This window comes from Idiotropiscis lumnitzeri, chromosome 8 (assembly GCF_059441095.1).
Source record: "Idiotropiscis lumnitzeri isolate Australia: NSW breed Sydney's pygmy pipehorse chromosome 8, RoL_Ilum_1.0, whole genome shotgun sequence".
NCBI classification, from domain to species: Eukaryota; Metazoa; Chordata; class Actinopteri; order Syngnathiformes; family Syngnathidae; genus Idiotropiscis; species Idiotropiscis lumnitzeri.
In genome coordinates this window covers 7838864-7859885 of record NC_142398.1, presented here as the reverse complement: position 1 = coordinate 7859885, position 21022 = coordinate 7838864, and the positions used below count along the sequence as shown (strand labels likewise).

The 21022-nt window shown below is 40.6% G+C and overlaps 1 protein-coding gene across 6 annotated transcripts in view; it reads left to right on the top strand.

Annotated features, from left to right (window-relative positions):
- The window catches only part of lrba (LPS-responsive vesicle trafficking, beach and anchor containing), a 199502-nt gene extending 179216 nt beyond the window's left edge, over positions 1-20286 (top strand). For 4 of the 6 annotated variants that reach the window (XM_088302311.1, XM_088302310.1, XM_088302313.1 and 1 more), the window contains 8 exons: positions 1038-1230; positions 2683-2754; positions 6455-6610; positions 9634-9801; positions 12928-13029; positions 13098-13294; positions 19180-19331; positions 19824-20286. In XM_088302311.1, coding sequence (XP_088158437.1) covers positions 1038-1230; positions 2683-2754; positions 6455-6610; positions 9634-9801; positions 12928-13029; positions 13098-13294; positions 19180-19331; positions 19824-19914 — 1131 coding nt within the window. In that variant the 3' untranslated portion in view covers positions 19915-20286. The remainder of the gene's footprint in view (positions 1-1037; positions 1231-2682; positions 2755-6454; positions 6611-9633; positions 9802-12927; positions 13030-13097; positions 13295-19179; positions 19332-19823) is intronic. The other 2 variants (XM_088302314.1, XM_088302312.1) reach the window with 1 other exon arrangement.
- The last annotated feature ends 736 nt before the right edge of the window (positions 20287-21022 follow it).

Here is a 21022-nt window from a genome sequence, read left to right as displayed (position 1 = left end):
GAATTAAAGCTGCATAGGCCATAACACGTTCCTTTTGACGGGAAATCCTCTAAATGATCATCAAACAGCATGGGAAAAAAATCTTCACAAGGAGAATTTTGTCCAAGTGGAACAGTTCCAAAATTGCTTATTGAAACCAAAAGGTCCAACTTCCTGTTTGATTTTGGGTGTTGGCCCTTGAGGCTTTTTGGTGCGACTGGTTACGAAAGACCACCCAATTTCGTGTTGATCGCTGAAACTGGTGACGCGCTTGATTTTGTCCTATTTCAACCCCAAATGGCCAATTTTAAGTTCAGTTACGAACATGAGTTTGTCCAACTTTTTTGCGCATCATGATGTTCACCCAATTTTGCATCTCGGTATCTTGACTATTTTTTCTTTTGCTAATTGTTTAACTATTGCTCCTATTTTCACAGCTATTTTTTGGTATGTTTGGAACATGTTTTATTTTTGCGACTAATTTGCCATTGATATTTTTAATTTTTTTATTTTAATTGTAGTTTCAAATGTGTTCTTTCATTGTTCGAACTAATTGTCCAACTCCGCATATTGTTTTGGAGCAAACAACTTGCTTCTTTTGTTGTGCTAGCGAACATTGTTGCCATTAATGTTAATACTTTATATTTTAAAGTTGTTGCAACTTCAATTACTTATAAGTTTACAGTTCACGGCTATGTTTATTATTTTTGCTAGTTTTTTACTTCGATTTTGTTATGTTACCATTTTTGCTTTCTTTACTTTTAGTTTAGCATATTTAGTGCTATTTTTTTTCTACCCTTTACTCATGATTTACATTCATTTTTCGTACGGTACTCTACCCTAGATGTGCTTTCTGGTTGAACTTTCTTCTTGGCCAAATAAAGTGCTGTCTCCTTGCAGCATTTAAAAGTCACTGTTTCTATCCTCGTATCCTAACACTCTTCCTCCTTCTCTTTTTCCCCTTTAAAATCATGTTTCCACTTTCCATCCTCATCATATCTGTATGTCGCCACCATCCCTCGTTTTGTTGTTGGGGGGTGGGGGGCACACCTGAACAGTATCTTCTCCTGCAGACGCCGCTGATGTTCACGGAGCAGATGCAGCAAGATGTCATCATGGTGCTCAAGTTCCCGTCCAACTCGCCCGTGAGCCACGTGGCCGCCAACACGCAGCCAGGGCTGGCGGCGCCCGCCGTCATCACTGTCACCGCCAGCCGCGTCTTCGCCGTCAACAAGTGGCACGGCCTGGCAGGTCAGATGCTGAGTGTGAATGATAAGTGTTGGCATATATTGGGAAAAATTATTTTTGTTTTGCCCTCTTACAATCTTTGTATGTTTTTGGAGTTTTTCACATCATTTTATTTAGTTATTTGTATGATATTTTTTGATATTTTTATTCAGAGGTATTCATTTCTGAATGATAGTATTTGTGTATTTATTTTTATTTTGCTGTATTTCACAGTAATTTAGGTATTTTTGCTAACTTGCTACCAATATCAGAATCTATACTATTTTACTGACTTTTATTTTTTTTGTTTTATTTTTGCAGCTCGGATTATTTTATTGAAACTTTTGTACCTTTTTTTTTTCTTTTTTACTATTTTGGTTGTCTTTACTGTCTATACTGCAATTTTGGGATGTTACTTGTTTTGCTATTTTTGCTTTAAAAAAAAAAATTGTGCGGTTTTAACTTTCATTTTGCCTATTTATCGCAACTTTAAATTTTTGCTCTAAATGTCACAAAATTTAAAATATGTCCTTTCAAATATTTCCGCATTCAAACAAGATATTTGATTAGGTTTTGATGTTTTTTCATTGTTGTCTGTACTGATTACTGGGAAGAAATTTTCCTGCTGTCGTTGTTCCTAAAATCCCCAGAATAATTTTTGTCCATCCCCGGTTCGTCGGTCGGCTGGAGGATGGCCTTTGATTTAGCTGACAGTTGACTGTGTCTGCTGTGTGCATTTAGATCAAATGTGACACTTTTAGCAGCCTTCATTTGACCAAACGTCCACCTCCATTCATCATCTGATCCTGATTCATTCCCGGGCAATCCAACACTGTGGGAGTAATATTAAATTTGATATTCCTAAATTTGTGAACTTGAAGACTGATCAAAGGAAGTCAAGCAGCCCATTTGGCCAGACAACTGACATGTAATCGTCTTAACTAGTAATTTATTATCTCCAAGATTTACCACCTTTTTCTTCAACAGTTATCTCCAAGATATATTACTCCCAAAATATCGGCCAATTCCCCCAAAATATACAGTACAACACAAAAACTCCACCAGATAGCGCCAGAGTAACAACGGTATTGCTTTGCCCTGAGCCCAACAGTAAATAGATGGCATGTTCAGTGATTATCAGAGAATAGCGTCCAAGAAAAATGAGGAAATATGCTAATTTGTCAATACTGTCCTGCGAATGCAGGAGGGGGTGTGTGGGGTTCCTCTTGACTTTTTTTCTCCAAGTTATGACTTTCAATTTATTTAATAAATATAACACTTTTGTAATTAAGAAACACAGCATTCTCAATTTAGACTTTTCCATCTGGCTCTTTGCAGCTTTTAGACATCATGAATGTGTGACTGTGTGTGTGGCGAGTGACCCCCGTTGACTGTGGCTATAATGAAGTCTAATCCAGCCATCCACCTGGTGACATTCCAATAATAATCCCATGTGTCTTGTTTTCTTGCTTTTAGGTCACCCCAGCTCAGCAGTGCAGCAGCAGGAGCAGCAGTACCAACTTCCTGTGGAGATAGACCCTCTCGTCGGTATGCTTCCTTTTCTTTTTCCTTTTTTAAAGAACCAACGCCACACAAGCTCATACGTGCATGAAATGATTTTCCTGGCCGTGGACGCTCGTCTTTCCCGTAATATAGGCCCTGCTCTGGCGCACCGCCATTTGCATGCAAATTGGAATGCAATGAGCTGTGGCCTAGGCCCGGCATTTCATCATCAAGACCACCCCCCACCAACCTCACACCCTACTACCACCATCCTTCCCCCTCCCTTCTAATGCATCCTCTTTGCTTTAATTTGAGCGCCAGGAAAGGACGCGTGTCAACCGCAATGAATACGAATGCGGTAATAATGCGTGATTGAGAACGCTCCGACGACGGGCTGTCAGGACAAATATGGTCGCTTCTCATCCTTCTCGACTTGTTGATGATGATGCTGACGCGGAAGGGGAGGAGGAAGTGGGCCGCACTCACGTGTGAGAGACTTCACCTCACTTACATTGTGGACACGGATCAGTCACTTTATTAGGGACACCTTCACCATTTCTTGAGTGCTGTATTTAAATTCCTGTCTTGATATTTGATTGACGGTCTCCAAAAGTCTCTTCATTTAATACGTGAGCCCCCGTTTATTTCATGGCTTAAGCTCCAGACCCACCCGCATAGCATACAGGATTGAGAAGTGCTATGTGCTGCAAATTCCCCTGGAGGGCAGTAATGCCAAATCTATGACGTTAACTAGTCAGTTATGTTGAACAAGAATCAAGCATCCTCAGTTGCAATGGCCGCATAACTCCTTCCTGCGTCTTGAATGTGTGCAGTCAGTTTCAGAATTGTATCATGACGACACTCATACGAGGGAGTAACCAACACAAAAGTCAGAGAGCTGTTGTGGTTGACATGCAAAGATACTAGAGTTAGATACCGTAGATAGGGAGATAGATGAATAGATAGCTGGAAACCCCCCAAAAAACAGTGAGCTGTCTGATCGTGAAAAACACGCAATTGTAAATCGGAGAGGAGATGAATTGAGATCACTTACATTGTGAGTGCATCCAGCGAGCCGAGCTTGTGCTTATCTGAAATATATTTACACTTGGCGCATTTCGTAAAGCAGTGCTGGTAATCCTGTGAAATGTCAAGCGCGTGGTGCAGGTGCCGCTGGCGTTTCTCACTTTTTGGAGGCACTCCTCTTGACACCTGCTTTCTCGCCTTTTTGACACCCCCACATTCCAAATGGACTCATCCGTCACATAAAATAAACCCAACGATCCCTCTTAAGGATGAGAGTGTGTCATCCTCGGTCCAGAATACCGGGAGGCGAAGTCTGCTTCGTTACTCAGCCTCTCAGGACCGTAAACACTACCGTCAGCATGTTGAATGTTTTCTTTCTTTAATCGCCCTGGCAACAAAATAGAATGCAACTGCGTCGGAATGTGACCCTCACTCATCTGCTGTATTTCTTATACTGTTGTTGCTGTGATTATCAGACTGTCATCTTTGTTTATTATGCCTGAAGCATTAAGATTTCAGATTTAGTGTATTTAACTGGATTAACTAAAACCCAAGGTCAGAATGAAAGCGATTAGCTTCAGGAGGTAAATACTCAGAATGTTCGGGAGCCGTGAGTTAGAATACGAGCTAATGATGCACCATGTATCAAAGACTATGTATGGTCAGGGCGAATAGCTGAAGATAGGAGAGAAGAATAAGAAAGCCAATAAAACTGAGATTAAAATGCAGTATTTACGGAAGCCAACAGGTGGGGCTAAAGGCCTCTACGCACCAATCCGACATCGGCCATTGTGGCCAACTGTCGTGTCGGCCTTGAAGTTGAAGCATGTCGGACCAGAAAATGATGGAAGCACACACTGCAAAACTACTCCGGACCTTCTGCGCATGCGCCAGAAGTCGTACCCCCTCCATGCCATCGGTGGCGATAGTCAATGCGTAACCTTTGAAGGTGATGTTTAATAACGGCGGTCTTCATTGAATGAGAGTGATTCTTTTGTCTTCGTGCTCTTCAGCCATTATCTCGTGAAAATGAGCCAAACTCATTTTGTTCTTGAGAAATACCTTCAGTTTTTCCCATTTTGTCACTTTCTTGTCCAACACCCTGATTTGGTAGCTAACAGCCAATCGCAGTGCTCATTTAACCCGACAGCCTGACCCGATCCCACATGTTCGATTGGCCGAAGACGCCCCAAACAACGGCTTAGACTTTATGACGTTGCGCGCGACACCAAACAGACGCCGTCTACTGACTTTCCAATGGCCGACGGAGGATTGGACCTTGAGAGCTAAAGGTCTCGTATGTGAGGGGCCAAGGGAAGGGAAAAGGTTTTTTGGACTGGAAGTCACGCCTTTTTTCCCCAAATCTCCACTCCCGAATCGTGTTGACGGCAGCCTACGAGTTCCAGTTGGATTCAATGGAAAAGTTCATTCATCTATTTATTTTTCTGTTTAAAATGCCTTACACTTGAATCCTCCATCGCATTGTGGCCAAAGGTAAATTCCAGGACGGTTATTGCATCTCTTGGGACTGTAAATGGTAAACCCTTGTTGTGATGGATGGCGCCTGCTGAACTAGCAACGTAGCTTCAGAGATGGTGCCTTCATTTGGTACCGTGAGTGACCATTTCTTTAACTACTTTCTCTTGGCACCTTCTGAAATGAAGTCCGTTCGAAAAAGTTTAACATTGGTAGAAAGTGAAGTTTTGTCTTGTTCGCTGACATCAACATAATTAGGGAAGAGGGGGCTTTTAGGTGTGAGTCCAAGCTCTACTGTTTTTGGTCTTGGTTTTTGAAAAGTACATTTCTTCCAAAAAAAGTGACAATTTATTTACTGTGAGTTTGTTTTGTTTTCATGATGCATTTCTGAAGCAACTTGTAGTTTGAAAAATATGATTCATCCATCCATGATCTGTAATGCTTCTCCTCACAGGGTCGCGGCGTCTTTATGATTCATTTCCTATAAATAAGACAAAAATTGGTGTTACACTTTTCTAAAAAGAAAAGATTGAACAGTTTAACTGGTATTTAATACTTTGGGGCGAATTTTGTTGTATACGTGATTTTGTACATTTGGTCATCTTTCATTTTATTGTCGAATTTTCTTGGAGTAGTTTGCATTTGAAACCATACTGATTTTGTTCCTGGTTACACAAAAGAAAAGCGCTAATATGTATCGTCTCGCAATTCAATTCATTCCGGTTAGACTCAAAATACTGTCGACTCTTGATTGAACTGGCGAACCCCGGATTCAACAAACTTTTCCGTTCTCTCCAAACGTGCCTTTGATCTGCACCTTCCAAAAATGTCAAAGTTCCACAATTGGACACGGTTCAACTGAAGTGCTGTGCCATCACCAGACAAGAGATTGGTCTCGTGTTTCTGGCTTGCTTTGCTCTCTTGCGATAACCAGATGGACAGTAGACGACTAGAGCAGGCTAAAAGATCGGTGGCCATGTTGGTGGAGCGAGACTACCGTCTCACTTAATAGAACATTAGCTTTGCCTCTTTGTACCCACATAGCTCCGAAGGAGTGTCAATAATTTTGTTCTCTATTGGGTGCGTTTAGGCCACCAAAAAACTTTGATGTCTGCTGTAACAAATGACCACTTTACCCAATCAGTTCCTGACCTTGAGGTTCCGCTGTACATCCCACTTTAGCATTATCAAAACAATAGCTTTGTTATCATTTTGACAAATTTTGCGTGCCCTCTCTCCTCAGCCAGCAACATGGGCAGCCATCGGCGGCAGATTTCGGACCTCCTGGACCAGAGCATCCAGATCAGTTCGCAGTGTTTCATCGTGACGGCAGACAACCGCTTCATCCTGCTCTGCGGATTCTGGGATAAGAGTTTCCGGATCTACTCCACAGACACGGGTAGGGTAACTTGAATTTGACATAGGCTCTCACGTTACCTCGTGGAGGATTGTGGTTTTCATGTAATCGGGACAAAGACGAAAAAAAGGACAAGTGAGCTATGTTAACGTCACAGTCCAGCTAACTAAGCTTTGTCGGTTATGCATTTCTTTGAGGAGACAAGTAATCATCACAGAAACCTGTCATTTAAACCGGGGTGTGTGGACTTTTTATGTCCACTATATGTGACCTAGTCATACCTGGGATGTGGCTATACCTGAATGATTTATTATTTATAGAAACTTGTATGTTTGCATTTTCCCTGTGATCTTCCGTGGCACCGAACCTTTCTTCTCCCCATTAAGCCAAATGTCAGCGCTGAATACAGGATGCAAATTGCGGCTTGATTAGCGTGAAATTCACTGAACCCAATCATGCAGCAAAAGGGCACAAGCATCACGGCTAGGAAAGGAAACTGTGCCCTCATGGCCTTTACTCTAGCACCATCCTCAGGACACACCACTGAAAAATCAAATGCAATAAGTGCACCATATCATTTGGTGTTGGTAGTCACATCAAAAAACATTAAAAAGAAAAATCTACTTTTCAGCTTCACAGAAATTCTACCATTCGTGTCCTTTAGCTGTTATATCCGCAGCAAGTTGCATTTCCTGGATGAAGCAATTATGCTCTGTTAGCTTTTGTTTAATCGTTGTAATTCGTTTTCAATTTTTTTTTTTAAATAACTAAAACTTGAATTATTTTGTGTGTTTTTTCTATTTTTCTTTAATTTTAATGAGCAGTTGATTTAAAACAATAAGACACTTACCTCCCCACAAATATTAAGGACCAAAATAATGCAAACATTATTATGTTTGTTGGGGGGTGGTGAAAATGTAATTTTTGTTCATTTAAATCAATTTTCCTTCTTTTTGTTTAAACACTAATTGAAGAATACAAAAATCTCTGACCCCCTCAAAAACATGAATCATTTCACTTATAGAAACAATTATTGGCATTATTTTCAAATCAGATATTTTAAGTCTCAGTAATGATCCAAATTACTTCCCCCCCAAAACACACAAAAATGAGTCCATCATCCTTTTATTTTAAAAAAATGAAGGTTGTTCAATGCAACTTTTTTCCCCCAGACCGTACCCATACCTGCATTCATTTTTTTGAGTAGTCACCGATACAGAGTACCGATACTGCTTGTGCTTTTGATACCTTTCTTACTGACGCAGATGATGATTCATCAATGTCACAGTATCGCGGAGGAAGACTCACTCAATGTGAGAATTTTTTTCCCTTAAGTATTGACAGCTGATATCGGCAGCCTCCCTCTGTTCCACCTACCTAAAAATTAGGACTGTATCGGCCCAATACCAACACTGGTAGTCCACCATCCTTTGTTTTGGTTCTAATATTTTGACAATCCCATTTTGTTAAATGAGGCCATATTTCACTCTAGTGCTTATAATGCATTCCACCAAGACCTGTTTCTAATATTTTGTCTCCCGTTGCTTTCAGCCAATACAGCCATCAGGCAGTAGGTCAGAGGTCCTAGATGAAACTGTCCTGGGCTTCATCTTCACGCAGCTCTTTGCTCTATTTTTCTTCTTCTCTTTTGCACTCGCAATCCTCCACAACGTGCCTCGGAATCAATTTCACCAGGCCGTTGCACCCCTCCCCGCATGTTTAATAGAGATGCTGTGTGTGTGTATGTGTGGAAGGATGGCTCTATTGTGTCAGTGCCACAGGGGTGTACAAGTGGAACACAGTTTAATCGCGCATAGCTCAACAGCTGCCGCCAAAGGGAGTGCCCCCCCCACCCCGTGTTCCACAACAGGGGGGTTAACAATTACATAGAGCTGATTGCTACATGTAGCCTCACACATCCAATCTTGTGTTTGCGTGCGTGCGCTTGCATGTGTGTCGATGAGAAAAAGTGATTGGCTCAGAAAGTGAGAGTGTGTGTGAGGTTGTATACGTGTGTGTGCTTATGTGCGAGACCCGCTTGTGTGTTACTGCATTTTTTAGGTAGGTGAGTGGCAGATAGTGTGTGTGTGTGTGCGTGTGCGTGTGTGTGTTTTGTGATTGAGTGTGTGTGCGTAAGTGTGGATGAGTGTGTGCCTGCCTGCCTGCGTGCGTTCAATAGCGTCACGTCCGTGTGTTTATAAAGACGTCAAACACTACATGGTTGGTTTCGAGGCCGCCCTCTTTAATAACGCTCATCTTTTCACGCTGATACAACTCAATTAGGTGGACGTATTTAGCTTTTTTTTTGGGTGGGGGGGCGAAGGGGGGAGCTTAAATGTCAAGCGGGAGTTTGACGGGCCGAGGTCGCTCCTAATGAGGATTAGACGGTGCTGTAGTCGATGGAGGAGGTGAAATCTGACAGCAATTAGCCTCTCGCGCACACAGACGTGGACATGGGACAAATATTTATTCTCGCTCAAGTCAGAGCGGTCGTGTTGATCTTGCAGAACGAGCAGACAGACGATGACAAACTGCAAATACAGCCACCATGACGTCCCACTATTATCTCATCATTCGCTGCCTTGGATTACACTCGAGTGCCATAACATTAGGTACAAGTCTCATTCTGTTCCTGTAAAGATAATAATGTTTACTTGTGAGTGGCACATCTTAAAAAAAAATATATATATATATATATAATATGACTCCCTCACTCACTCCCAGTTGAGGTTTACTGAAAAAATAAACGATAAAATAAAACAAATAAAAGTACACATTATGTATTTCACCATGTCACATTAACTTCCTTACTCAACAGTCAATAGTAGCATCGATGCAATGGTAATTATGAGCAAGTCATAAGTAGCAGCAGCCCTTGCAGACAGAACATACAACAATAACCACAGTTATATGTTTTATCCTTTGCCAAGGCGCACACATCAGATACACAACGCCCTTTGGATTAATTAGATTTGATTATTCATTATATGGGAAAATTTGCATCACGCAGAAAACATGCAACTTTCTCTACATGCTTAGCTTTTGTTTTGTGTTTTTGTCCGCAGGCAAGCTGACTCAGATTGTGTTCGGTCACCGTGACGTGGTGACTTGTCTGGCCCGGTCCGAGTCGTACATTGGGGGCGACTGCTACGTGCTGTCGGGCTCTCGTGACGCCACCCTTTTGCTGTGGTACTGGAATGGCAAGCTCAGCAGCATCGGCGAGAGCCCCGCCAGTAAGTGGACAACACATACATGCGCTGTTTACTGGAGACTTGGAGGTGCTTTTTTTTTATGTGGTGGACAGCAAAAATATATTTGGAGGACTTGTGACATCTGGTGGAGCACTGCCCCTAATATTGAGTCCCTGCTAGACAGTCGGGATGTTGTGATTAACAGCTTTCTACCTGTGAAGTAACAACTATTTTCATGTGACTGAGGGGGGGGACCTGCACACAGATTGAGTTTCCGTAACGTGTGTGTACGTGTAGTGAAAGTGAGGGCCACTTAGAGACCTTCAAAACATGATGTTCCAGTGGTTGGAAGGGGGGGGGGCAGTCGCCACCCCGCACATGAAAGTACAGCACCGCCTGAGAAGGGGTGCCGGCGTGGGGGTCACACAGTCGATAAAAGTGACAAATGTTACTTTTGCTGCGTTTTTCTTAGTGGGGAGGTTTGGGGTTAGTTTTCTCATGGTCATGTGCTGCATAACATGTGGTATTAGCCCCCATCAAAGCATAGCGCACACGAGTCCGTGGTGGCTAATTTGCCGGACGAAAGTGTTAAGTGATGTGTTACAAATGCACTCATGGTTATTACTCATTAATAGTGGAAGTAACACATGGATTACATCACATTTATGTAGCTATCAATATATCTTTGTTTATATATCCGTTTTATTTATATATACCAGTTTTATGTTACATTTTTATTCAGTTTCCATTATATTTCATTTTTACCACTCTAGTCATAATTTGTGTAGATGCGTTATGATTCATCCACATTTGAATGTGTACAGTGTATATAAAATGACTCCACAGCCTTGTTCAAATAGCAGGTTTTTGTGCGATTAACAAAATAATACCAAGATAAATAATTTTCGACTTTTTCAAAAATGAATGTCCAACCAAACTGTGAATTAGCCCGTCACGTACAAAGTCACGTTCAATGCGAGTCAACACACACCTGTCACCATTTAAAGTCCATCTGATTAACCTGAAATGAAGTTCAGCTCTTCTCGTAGATTTTTTGCATCCCCCTTTGAAAAGATTGAGATTCAGCCGATATGTTATTGCTTTGCTTTCCTAGATTTGGAAAAGGTAATATTTGTGGTTAGGATCCAAAAATACTGTATTTTTATCATGCTTATAAAGACAGTACATGGAAATAAAACGAGTTTACCTCTTAATTAATAACAGAGCACTCTTTCAGTAACTTTTGGATTTTCATAGAGTATTAATGTTTGATAATTTCCTTTTAATTAAAAATGATAATAATAATAATATTTGGTCGACTTAACAGTTCCCATATTAAATAACATTATTTTTTTTCTATGGATAATACAAAAATAAAACAAAACTTAATTGTTGTAAAAGTATTTGAAATTGCATATTGTTTTGCTGTCAATATAAATTCCAAACTTCATTTTTTTCAGACATTTTTGCAATTTTCCTTTTAGAGTAATTCTAGATCAAAATGTAAAAGAAAAAAAGCAACAAATATGATTAAATATGACTGCTGTATTGGTTCTGATCAGACTGTGTGACTAATCTTGTTTTATTCTGAATATTGTGTGTGTGCATTGCATGTGTGTTCCGTGCACGCGCGTGTGTGTGTGTGTGTGTGTGTGTGTCGTTCAGCAGCAAGCAAACAAAGCCTTCCACAGTGTCACCACCACTGTTGATGCTTCATTGCAAGAGACCGCAATGAAACGCGCACACTCAGAGTGCCCGACTTTGCCTTTACTTCTCTTCCAAAACGCTGAATCGCTCTGGTGGTGCATCACACTTGGTTGCACTTCACACACACTTCATGATGTTGACACCAAGGCCTCTGATTGGCTCAAGTGCACCCTGAGCTGATTCCTCAGACAACGTCGCCATCGGCTGGTCACGCTCACAAATGACACTTGACTATTAACCTAGTGTATTTTCTCCAAAAAACACTACAGACACAAATGAACTACTTTTATTTTTGTAAGCGTCCCATTTTTGGCGCGCTAAAAGCATCCATATTGCACTTAGTATTTGAATTTCCTCGTTGTGACTGCATGAATAATTAAAAATGCCAGTGAAGTTCAAAATTAGCACGGAGGAAATGAGTTTTTTTTTTCTTTTTTGGGGGTGCTGCGGGGGGAATTCAGATTTTTTTTTGGTGGGGGGCTCCTTTCAGCTGGAGCCAAAACGAGCGGGAATAAATGTGTCCTCCTCTTCTTCATCTTCTGCTTCCAACATGTGCTCGCTCTCAAACGGAAACATCTGTAGCCGGCAAAATGGAAAGCATCATCAAAGAGATGACAACATTCCAAAATCACTACAAATGACTTCATATTTGAAATGCGAGTCTAAAAACCTAAAATATGGATTTATTGCTTATGTCTTTGTTTTATTTGTTTTTACAAATTACATTTTGGAAAAATAAATGCTGCGTTGAACAATTTAGCATAATTATTTGATTGTCTTGTGTATTGTATTTATTATTAAATTGTGATCAGTTAATTGCATTTAATGATTGTTTAAACATATATTTGCGAATAATTCATTTGGAGTTAATTGAATGAAATGCATCCAATGTAAAAGTATTTCTTGATTTTCTAAATATTACGTCATTCAATGTTACAATTTATCCTCCTCATTGTCTTTTCTACATGGCAGTCATTACATTTAATACCGCAACCGTTTTATCTCTATTGACATTTTTAATTTATTTTTTTTTTATATAAACTCATTATTCAAAGTGACAACTCTTAATTTGTCAGTAGATCAAAAAATGAAAACAAACAAAAAAGACGGTCCAGTTCAGTTGCATCATCATAAACAAAAACAAAAGTGAACTCAACTAATTATATTGACAGACTAAAAATATGAAAAACTTTAGAATGAGGAAAAATATTTTTGACATGTTTATTGTTTACAAACTTAACAATTCAATTATAGTTTATAGTTAATAGTGTCATTGTGATTGTTGCATCGCTTCTTTCTCATTGGTCCAGGACCATGTTGCTCTTTATTGGATGGTCTACCTGCCAGTCATTACCCACAAACAGAAAAACTCCGGGACAACAAACGGGGTCTCGTCTGACCACAAATTGCTCGATTGTTGCGTGTGAGTTGTGACGTGTGCGTTTGTGTGCGTTTCCGCAGCCGGGATCACCACACCTCGAGCCATCCTGACGGGTCACGACTGCGAAGTGACGTGCTCCTGCGTGTGCGCCGAGTTGGGTCTGGTCATCAGCGGATGCAAAGGTCAGCCTCTTTCCGCTACCCTAGCTTTACCCAAACATCCTCTGAATCCCCCCACGTGGTGTGCGCAGAGGGCCCGTGCCTGATCCATTCCATGAACGGAGACCTGCTGCGCACCCTGGAGGGCCCGGAGGGTTGCTCGCGGCCACGTCTCATCCAGGCGTCGGCCGAGGGCCACTGCGTCATCTACTACGACAAAGGACAATTTGGAGTTTTCAGTGTCAACGGGAAGCTGCTGGGACACATGCAGGTGGAGGACAGCATCAAGGTCAGTTAACACACTTCGAAGGCTAAAAGATACTGAAAAATAATCAAATTGCCATTTTTCTTTTATTTTTTTCTCTCAATATTGTGTTTCGGATTTAACACGATTATTTTTTTCATGGTCCTCTTCCTATATCATTTTTAAGAAACAAGCAATTGATCTGTATTGATTGATAGGTCCTGTAAACAATGTCACATTTATTCTACATCAATGCTTTGGTCTCATGCTAAAAAATATTCACATTAATATTAAATTAATAATGAAGAAAGTTTATCTACTTGAATTCGAGTTGTTAATTTACTAAGCATTTTGATTTGGAGTGTTTTAAGCGTTCACTACGGCAGCTGCACACATTTCGACGAAACAAGTGCGGATCGCAACAATAATGCAAACAAATCTGTGGCTTTATCATTTTCCTTTTCATCTTTTAATGAAACAATGTTATGGAATTATGTGGACTGCACTTCTTTAGCACTCAACTAATCTTGAGTTGGCGACAGACAGACGAGTACTCAGGAAAGGGTACCGGTTCTTGAAAATGATGTGAAAAAAGTTGTCTTCCTAATAATGACTTGATGAAGTATGCAGTGGAAAAACTACTCAATTACTGAGTAACACGTGAGTAATTTCAGATCAACTAGACAAAATTATAAAATCTGAATATGCACGTTTCGATATTGCAAGAAAACTGCAAAAGGCAGATTTTTTTGTGCACATTTTTAATTGATTAATTTTTTTTTACATGTATTATAAGACAAAGAATATCATGGTGAAATATCCCTCTCACACGCACCCAAAAATAAGTCGTTATTTTCAGATTTTTGTCTCTGGTGTGAAGTCAAATAACCGTCGATATTACCAATTAAATTGGACGTCCGATGAATGGGTCTGGCCCCAATCCAAACGACTGTGACATTTACGTTTGATCAAAACAATAACTTCAATCAAAAGGTTTCCACACGTCTGAGTGTGGCCACCTTTTTATTGGTCAGTCTCCATGCCAATCATTCCGTTCGATACCACAGTCGTGAAGTCAGTTCCTCTTCAGCGGTCTGTGTACATGCTAATGATTACATGCGATGCGACTTCAATGATGTCACTTCCTGCGGTCACCTTGTAAGGGTGGCTTTGATGGAAGTCTCCCTGATTAAAGGCCCGGTCTGGAAAGGCCTCGGGGCCCTTTCACACAGAAAGGAAACGCTCCTTTTGATGGGCGCCGCTCGTTGTCAGCTTGCATCGGGCACGCGGCGCCCGTGCGATACAACGTTCCACACTTTCTGTCGGGCTCAGACACCGACGCTATTAAGACCCCATGCGCCTCCAACTAACGTTCCCAGACTTCCTCCCTTCTTGGCTAAAATGACACGAGATGGCAGCTACCGCCTTGGCCTGGTCCGACCTGTTGTTTCCGGTCTGGCCTGGGAAATGTAAATGTACGCCGCGCGTCTGTTTCCCATTAGAATGCCTCTGGTGATCGTCGGGCCTTAAACATGCTCGGCTTGCAACCGCTCTTACTCACGCCGCTGCAAACATGGCAGCTATGATATGCGATTGGGAATGTACAAAGACAAGTCTGTACGTTTACAAGAGAGAAAATGAAATAATTGCATTCGAAGTCAGACTGGAAGCAGACATGGACCCTCAGAAGATCAACGCAGTCCATTCAAGGAAGCTTTACTGAATTTTTCCAAAAATCTTCTTTCCGTATTCTGTCATAAAACATAGAGGAGTATCCACTCCCGTGTGCCCCCCGAGTACAGACCTTATAAATTACCTCCCCATTCGATTCAAATCACAATACTGCGATTACGGCTATTGCAGTTTTTTTTTTTTTGCACATTTTCATCTATTGTAACATTCCTAACTATTTGTTTTGCTGCTGCTGCGTGGCTCGTTCGGATTACGTAGTGTGACTGCTGGATGCTTGAACCCGCTGACTCAGCACAAATTTTCCGCCGTGTTGCGATCTGATGGAGGAAAGTGGTAGCTTCACCTTTTGCTTTTTGAAAAATCATGAAAATGGAATCTGAACTTTGACATTGATTTATTCACTCTTAGCATAGGAAATCCCAATAGTTTAGTGAATCTATTTTTAATTTTATTTATTTATTTTTGCACACCCCTTCTGTCCAGTTCAGGGTGTCGCCAGCCGACTGCCCAAAATCAACTGGGATAGGCTCCAGCACACCCGTGACCCTCGTGAGGATAAAACGATATTTTTGTTTTGGTCATTAAGTTATGTGTGAATTTTACATGTCAATTATGTTAAAGCGGTCCAGAAAGCTCCCTGCCGATCCTGATGGTGTAAAATATGACTTTTTTTCCCTTGTTAAACTTTTTTGTCATATTTCTGTTTTATTGTAAAATATGATTTTATTCTTATAAGGTTGACTTTTATCCTCACAAAATGTGTTAGGTTTTTATGAAGACCTTTTCTTGCAACATCTGACATAATTCTCAAAACATGACATTGTTTTGCTCTAAAATGTATGAATTTCTTATTGTAGCGTTGAGTCCCCCCTCACCAAATGGAGCAACTTTTCATTGTTATTGCATTTGGGGAACACGTGGTAGTATTGTTTAATTGGCGTGAGGATCGTGAGAGGGTCCTTGGGAAGATGTCTCCCCTGTGAGAGTCCATGGACCCAGAAAGTTAGAGTCTCCACAGAGGGACGTTAACGGCGCCGTAAATCCCCGCTTTTTTGGTCCTCTCGTTACCTGCAAGAAGTTGGAAAATTTGAACGCATGTTTCTCGTGGAGTCATCCAAGCCTGCGAGGCCATCTTACTTCCCACTGAGCGGCGGGACGTTTGCCTTGACTGGTCGCTCGTCCGGCGGCAGATTTACGAGCGAGTGTCGTTGGGCTGCGTTTTCTGCTGGCGCGGCGCCTCCTGCTGGGCGTCGGCGAGGTCGTGGACTCCAGAATACTTTCATAAAACCAGAAACCATGTGTACTTACTCCTGGATGATTGGTCGTGTCAGAATGCTGAACTCGGATCTTCGTAGGTCATATTGCGTCGCAAATATGGAAAAGTGATTTGTGCAATATAAGTTGGGTCTTTGGCGTTCCTGCTCTGCCGTCAAGTATGGCAGTTTAATGAAAGGGGTTTTTAAATTTTTTTGGGGTTATTTTTAATGCTCTTCTCTGGGATGTGCGAGTATCAATACCAGGTATCGGTATTGGGCCGAAATCGGTCTCATTTCTAGGTACGTGGTGCTCATGAAGGTCGCCGATACCGGCCAATGATCTCTGAAGGCCCAAAACATCTGATGTTGGTTAAAACTTCCTTACTGGTTATTGGCTCCAATCGGCGGTAGTTTGACACATTGCTGAATCATCATGCATCCAAAGAAAGGTCTTTCTTAACAATTATCTGTCATCGTCATTGAAATTTTAGTGCGAAAAGTATTTGTGGTACCGGTACTTACGACTTGTAGCTGGATCGGTCTGCAAAAAAAAGTGGCATTGAAAATCCCGTCTTAAGCAGACCTGGACTGCTGTTGAATGCAAACAGCATTAAACCACCAACCATCAATATTTCATTGCGCAAAACAGAAAAGTCTTTTTGTCAGCTGGTTTGAACGAGTCAAAATGCTAAGCAGGACTGCAGTGTTGTTGGATGCCCAGTCGGACTATATCCGTTTTTTTGTCACATTTTATGAAGAAAAACAAAGAAAAGTCATTGTTGCTTTTTATCTTCAAAAATAAAAAGCTGTTGTCCAAAAAATGTCAACCTTAAGCAGAGCTGCACTGTTGGATGCACAAAATAATTTGTCCCTACATATTTTATGAAGAACCACAAAGATGTTTTTTCCTCTTCACAGTTAAAACAAACACTGAAAGACTGAAGACGCTAATGAGCAGAGCTGCAATGTTGTTGGATGCGCAAGTTAACGTTGGCTCCCGTCCCCTTTTTATCTGCCGAGTCATGTCGAACCACCTGCAAGGAAACAAATGTGCCATGTCGAGCGGGGTGGTTGATTTGTGTACTTCCCAGCCGTGCTACGTTGCAGCAAGCAAGCAAAGCAAAGTAAATGTCAGTCTCGCTGCGGGGGGGATGTCTTTGTAGCGAGTCTGGAACAGCGGGCGGTGGAGGAGGGGAATGACTTCCACATTTTCAACACATTGTATGACAAGTTATTTGCATTGCTTTTCATGTGAAAAACTACAAAGCTTTTGCGAAAAATGAGACAACGTATGAATTTATTCAGTATATTTTTTTAAACCGTACTGAACAAACAACAGAGCCTTGAGGAACACCAAGTGAAATGTGAACTGGGGTATGGACAATGAATGACAAGAGTGTCATTTTGGTGGACCATTTCCTGAGTTTCCTTTATGGCGTTTTTTTTTTTTTTTTAAAACATAACATAACATTTGCAAACAGTACACAACGAATTTATGTAGCTGCATAAAAATAAAATGATCCCATCACATGGTGCAAGAGGCATCGCTGCACTGTGCTAACTATTCAATCATTTGATTGAATAGTTCTGACCTGTAAAATGTACTGCAATTGTGACTTTACTACACTTATGTAAAAATCCAGTTAGCTGCTGTAGGTATGGACCACCAGTGAAAACCAAGGACAGGGTTCTGAAAACAAGTGTTCAGTGTAATCGTTGGGAACTGTTCAATTGTGGCAAAATGTCATAATACGTCTCCTTTGGTTTTCGGGTCGATTCAGGAAAGTTTTTTCATACGTCATCATGGTAAAAACGAAGATTTGCTTCCACTTCAAGGCATCGAAGCTAATCATTTTGTTGCGTTCAGTCATGCGCTAGTTGCGGCGGCCATGTTTGACGGCGTTGCCAGGTGGCCATTAGGCCCGTGTGTGATGGAAACCAGAACTCCCAAGTCCGCGCCTTGGAAATGACACACAAACACAACAAGCTCTGATTTAGGCTGCCGTCATTTGTGACTCACTCAAATTCCTTTAAACCGACGGTTTAAGTTTCACTTTCGCCCTTAATGTGATTTTGATTCAACACATGTGTTGGCCTTTTTTTTTTTCTGCTGAGTCATGACCACGCCACCTGCAAGAAAAGAAACGCGCGGTGTCGTTCGTAAGTCAGTGGTGGCGACCGATGATTTGTGTGCTTCTTGGCCGTTCGGCGCAGAGGCGAGCGGGAAAAGCAGAGTAAATGTCAGCCTCGCAGCGGGGAACACGTCGTTGCGGCGACACGCTGGCGGGAGGACCATGTTGCATCCATATTTTAGTCATATTTTACAAGTTTCTTTTTAATTGCAAGCACAGAGGCAGTCATTTTTGTTGTATGGCACTTTAAAAAAAGCAAACGCATCGTCCAAAAAAGTCCAAATCACTTAAGATTTACAGACAGCCCTGACGACTATCATCATACGCCTAATAAGTATATTAAACTTGCAGGCTGTCGTAATATTCAATAACTTCAATAACAAAAGTCGTGTGGAAAACTACTATTTACAAAATCTAGATTTTGAGTTTTGCTGAAATATTGAGGTGTCATTTTTTTGGGAGTAAAAAAAACAAAAAGAACTAAATTGGGGTGAAGTAGTAGTATAAGAAAATGGAGAGAATTTTATTGAAAACAAAAAAAGAAATATTTTCAAAATCTTTTTTTCAAAATGGGAAAATTGTGATTTTTATGAGCATACTGCGATTATATAAAAAAAAAAATTTTTCAAGAAACAAATAGGAAAAAAATTAAATGTAAGAAAAGTTGCCATCTCATGAGAATATCTTTACAATATTATAAGTTTAAAACTGCAATATGACTTTTTAAAATAATAAACAAATTCTGAGAGTAAAGGCACAATATGAAAACTGGGGGGGTGAAAAAAAGCTTTACTTTCTGAGCAACTAAAGATTGTTTGATTGTTGAAGGTGTTTTTGTCAATTTATGCAGGCGATGCTGCTGAGTCGCGACGGTCAATATCTGCTGACAGGCGGCGACGGCGGCGTCATCTCTGTCCTTCGAGTTCACGACCTCAAAACGCTGTTTGCCTACCCGGGCTGTGACGCCGGCATCCGCTCCATGGCCATGTCACATGACCAAAGGTAACCAAACTGCCGCCACTTCACCAAAACTGGCTTCACTCATCGTGGGAATCGAAGTTAGAGTTTGACCAATTTAAACTTCAAGTTGATTATTTCAGTTCTTATTTATTTTAGACATCTTATCACATTAAAACATAAAACTACGTTCAAACAGTAACAGCCTCTAATTCATGTTTGCCATATGTCAGCCGATTAGAATTTTATTTTGCCAAAAGTTTGTATCCGCCTCAAAAATATCTTTATCGGTCCAGCCGTCATATTAATTACTTAACTTTGCAAACAACTTCATTGAAGTTAAATTAAAAATGTACTTGAACAAAAGTTTAAAAACAGCCAGTTCTTTAAGATTAGATATGAATCTATTTAAAAAAAAAAAAAAAAGAAATGCAAACCAATGTTGTTCGAATTCCCAAATGAAACTCCAGTTAAGATCAATGAGTTACAAAATATCATTAAAAAGAATAACTTAGCCGTGTGGTTTGTGTGACGCAGGTGCATCATCACGGGGATGGCGTCGGGCAGCATCGTGCTCTTCTACAACGACTTCAACAGGTGGCACCACGAGTACCAGACCAGGTACTGACCACAACCCAACTAAAACCTTGGCGGCGCTGTCTGGAGTCTACACTGAATGTACCCCAGAGAGAAGTTATTTTTCAAAACCACCACCGAAGAAACGAACATGTGTGTGTGTAATTTTATATATATATATATATATATATATATATATATATATATATATATTTATATATATATATATATATTTGTAGACAATGAAGAAATTTTTCAAATCATTTTTAATTTTTTTTGGTTTGGGGAGTGCTTGGTTATAGTGTGGTTTAAAAACAAATCTATTTTTTAGCTGTAAGAGTCTATTTTCCTCTTCCGTTTCGTCTTCACGCGTAACAATGCAAATATTTACTGCATACTTAAGGATGAATGTTGTCCTTTGTGTGTATGTGTGTGTGTTTGGGGTTTAATTATTAAGTTGCAAAATTTTCACAAATGGCTCATCGGAAGGGATTTATACAAATATGTATTTAAATCTATATCTCGATATAGACATATACAGTTTCACTGTTATCTTCCATATTTAAAGACATCCATCTGCGCATCGTCATCTTCTTACTACTTTTTTTTTTTTGGGCCTAAATGACTGAGCAGTCGAGAAACTGCGCGAAAACAGCTCGACGGTTCACGTTTGCGACGGAACAGGAAGCTTTTCCTAATTTTCCGTGTCACGTGACCACAACCAACCAGTCATCATGAGGATGACGTTATTAAACTGACATCTGATGTTTGTTTTTTGTTTTTTTCTATGTGTTTTTGTGTGTGTGCGCGTGTGCTGAATTCTGACAAATAAATGAAATTTTCTAACGTCAACTTGTGTACTGACTTAGGCTTGCCAAACACCCCAAACTTGAGACCATTCAAAAATGCAACCCACGTGTGAAGCAGTTCTACAAAAATGTTTTATCACAAAATTACAATGCAGAACTTGAACCTTGCTTGAACACGTGTAACACAGGTGTAAAATTGTGATTATATATGGCATTTGATGTATGTCGCAATTACGTAAGCGTCATGTCAAATACCACGTACGAAAACATTTTGCGCGCACAAAAATGTGTTTGCCGTGTAAAAGACCCTCGGAGTGTACGCACAAAATAGGTTTTACGCTTCTCTCTCCT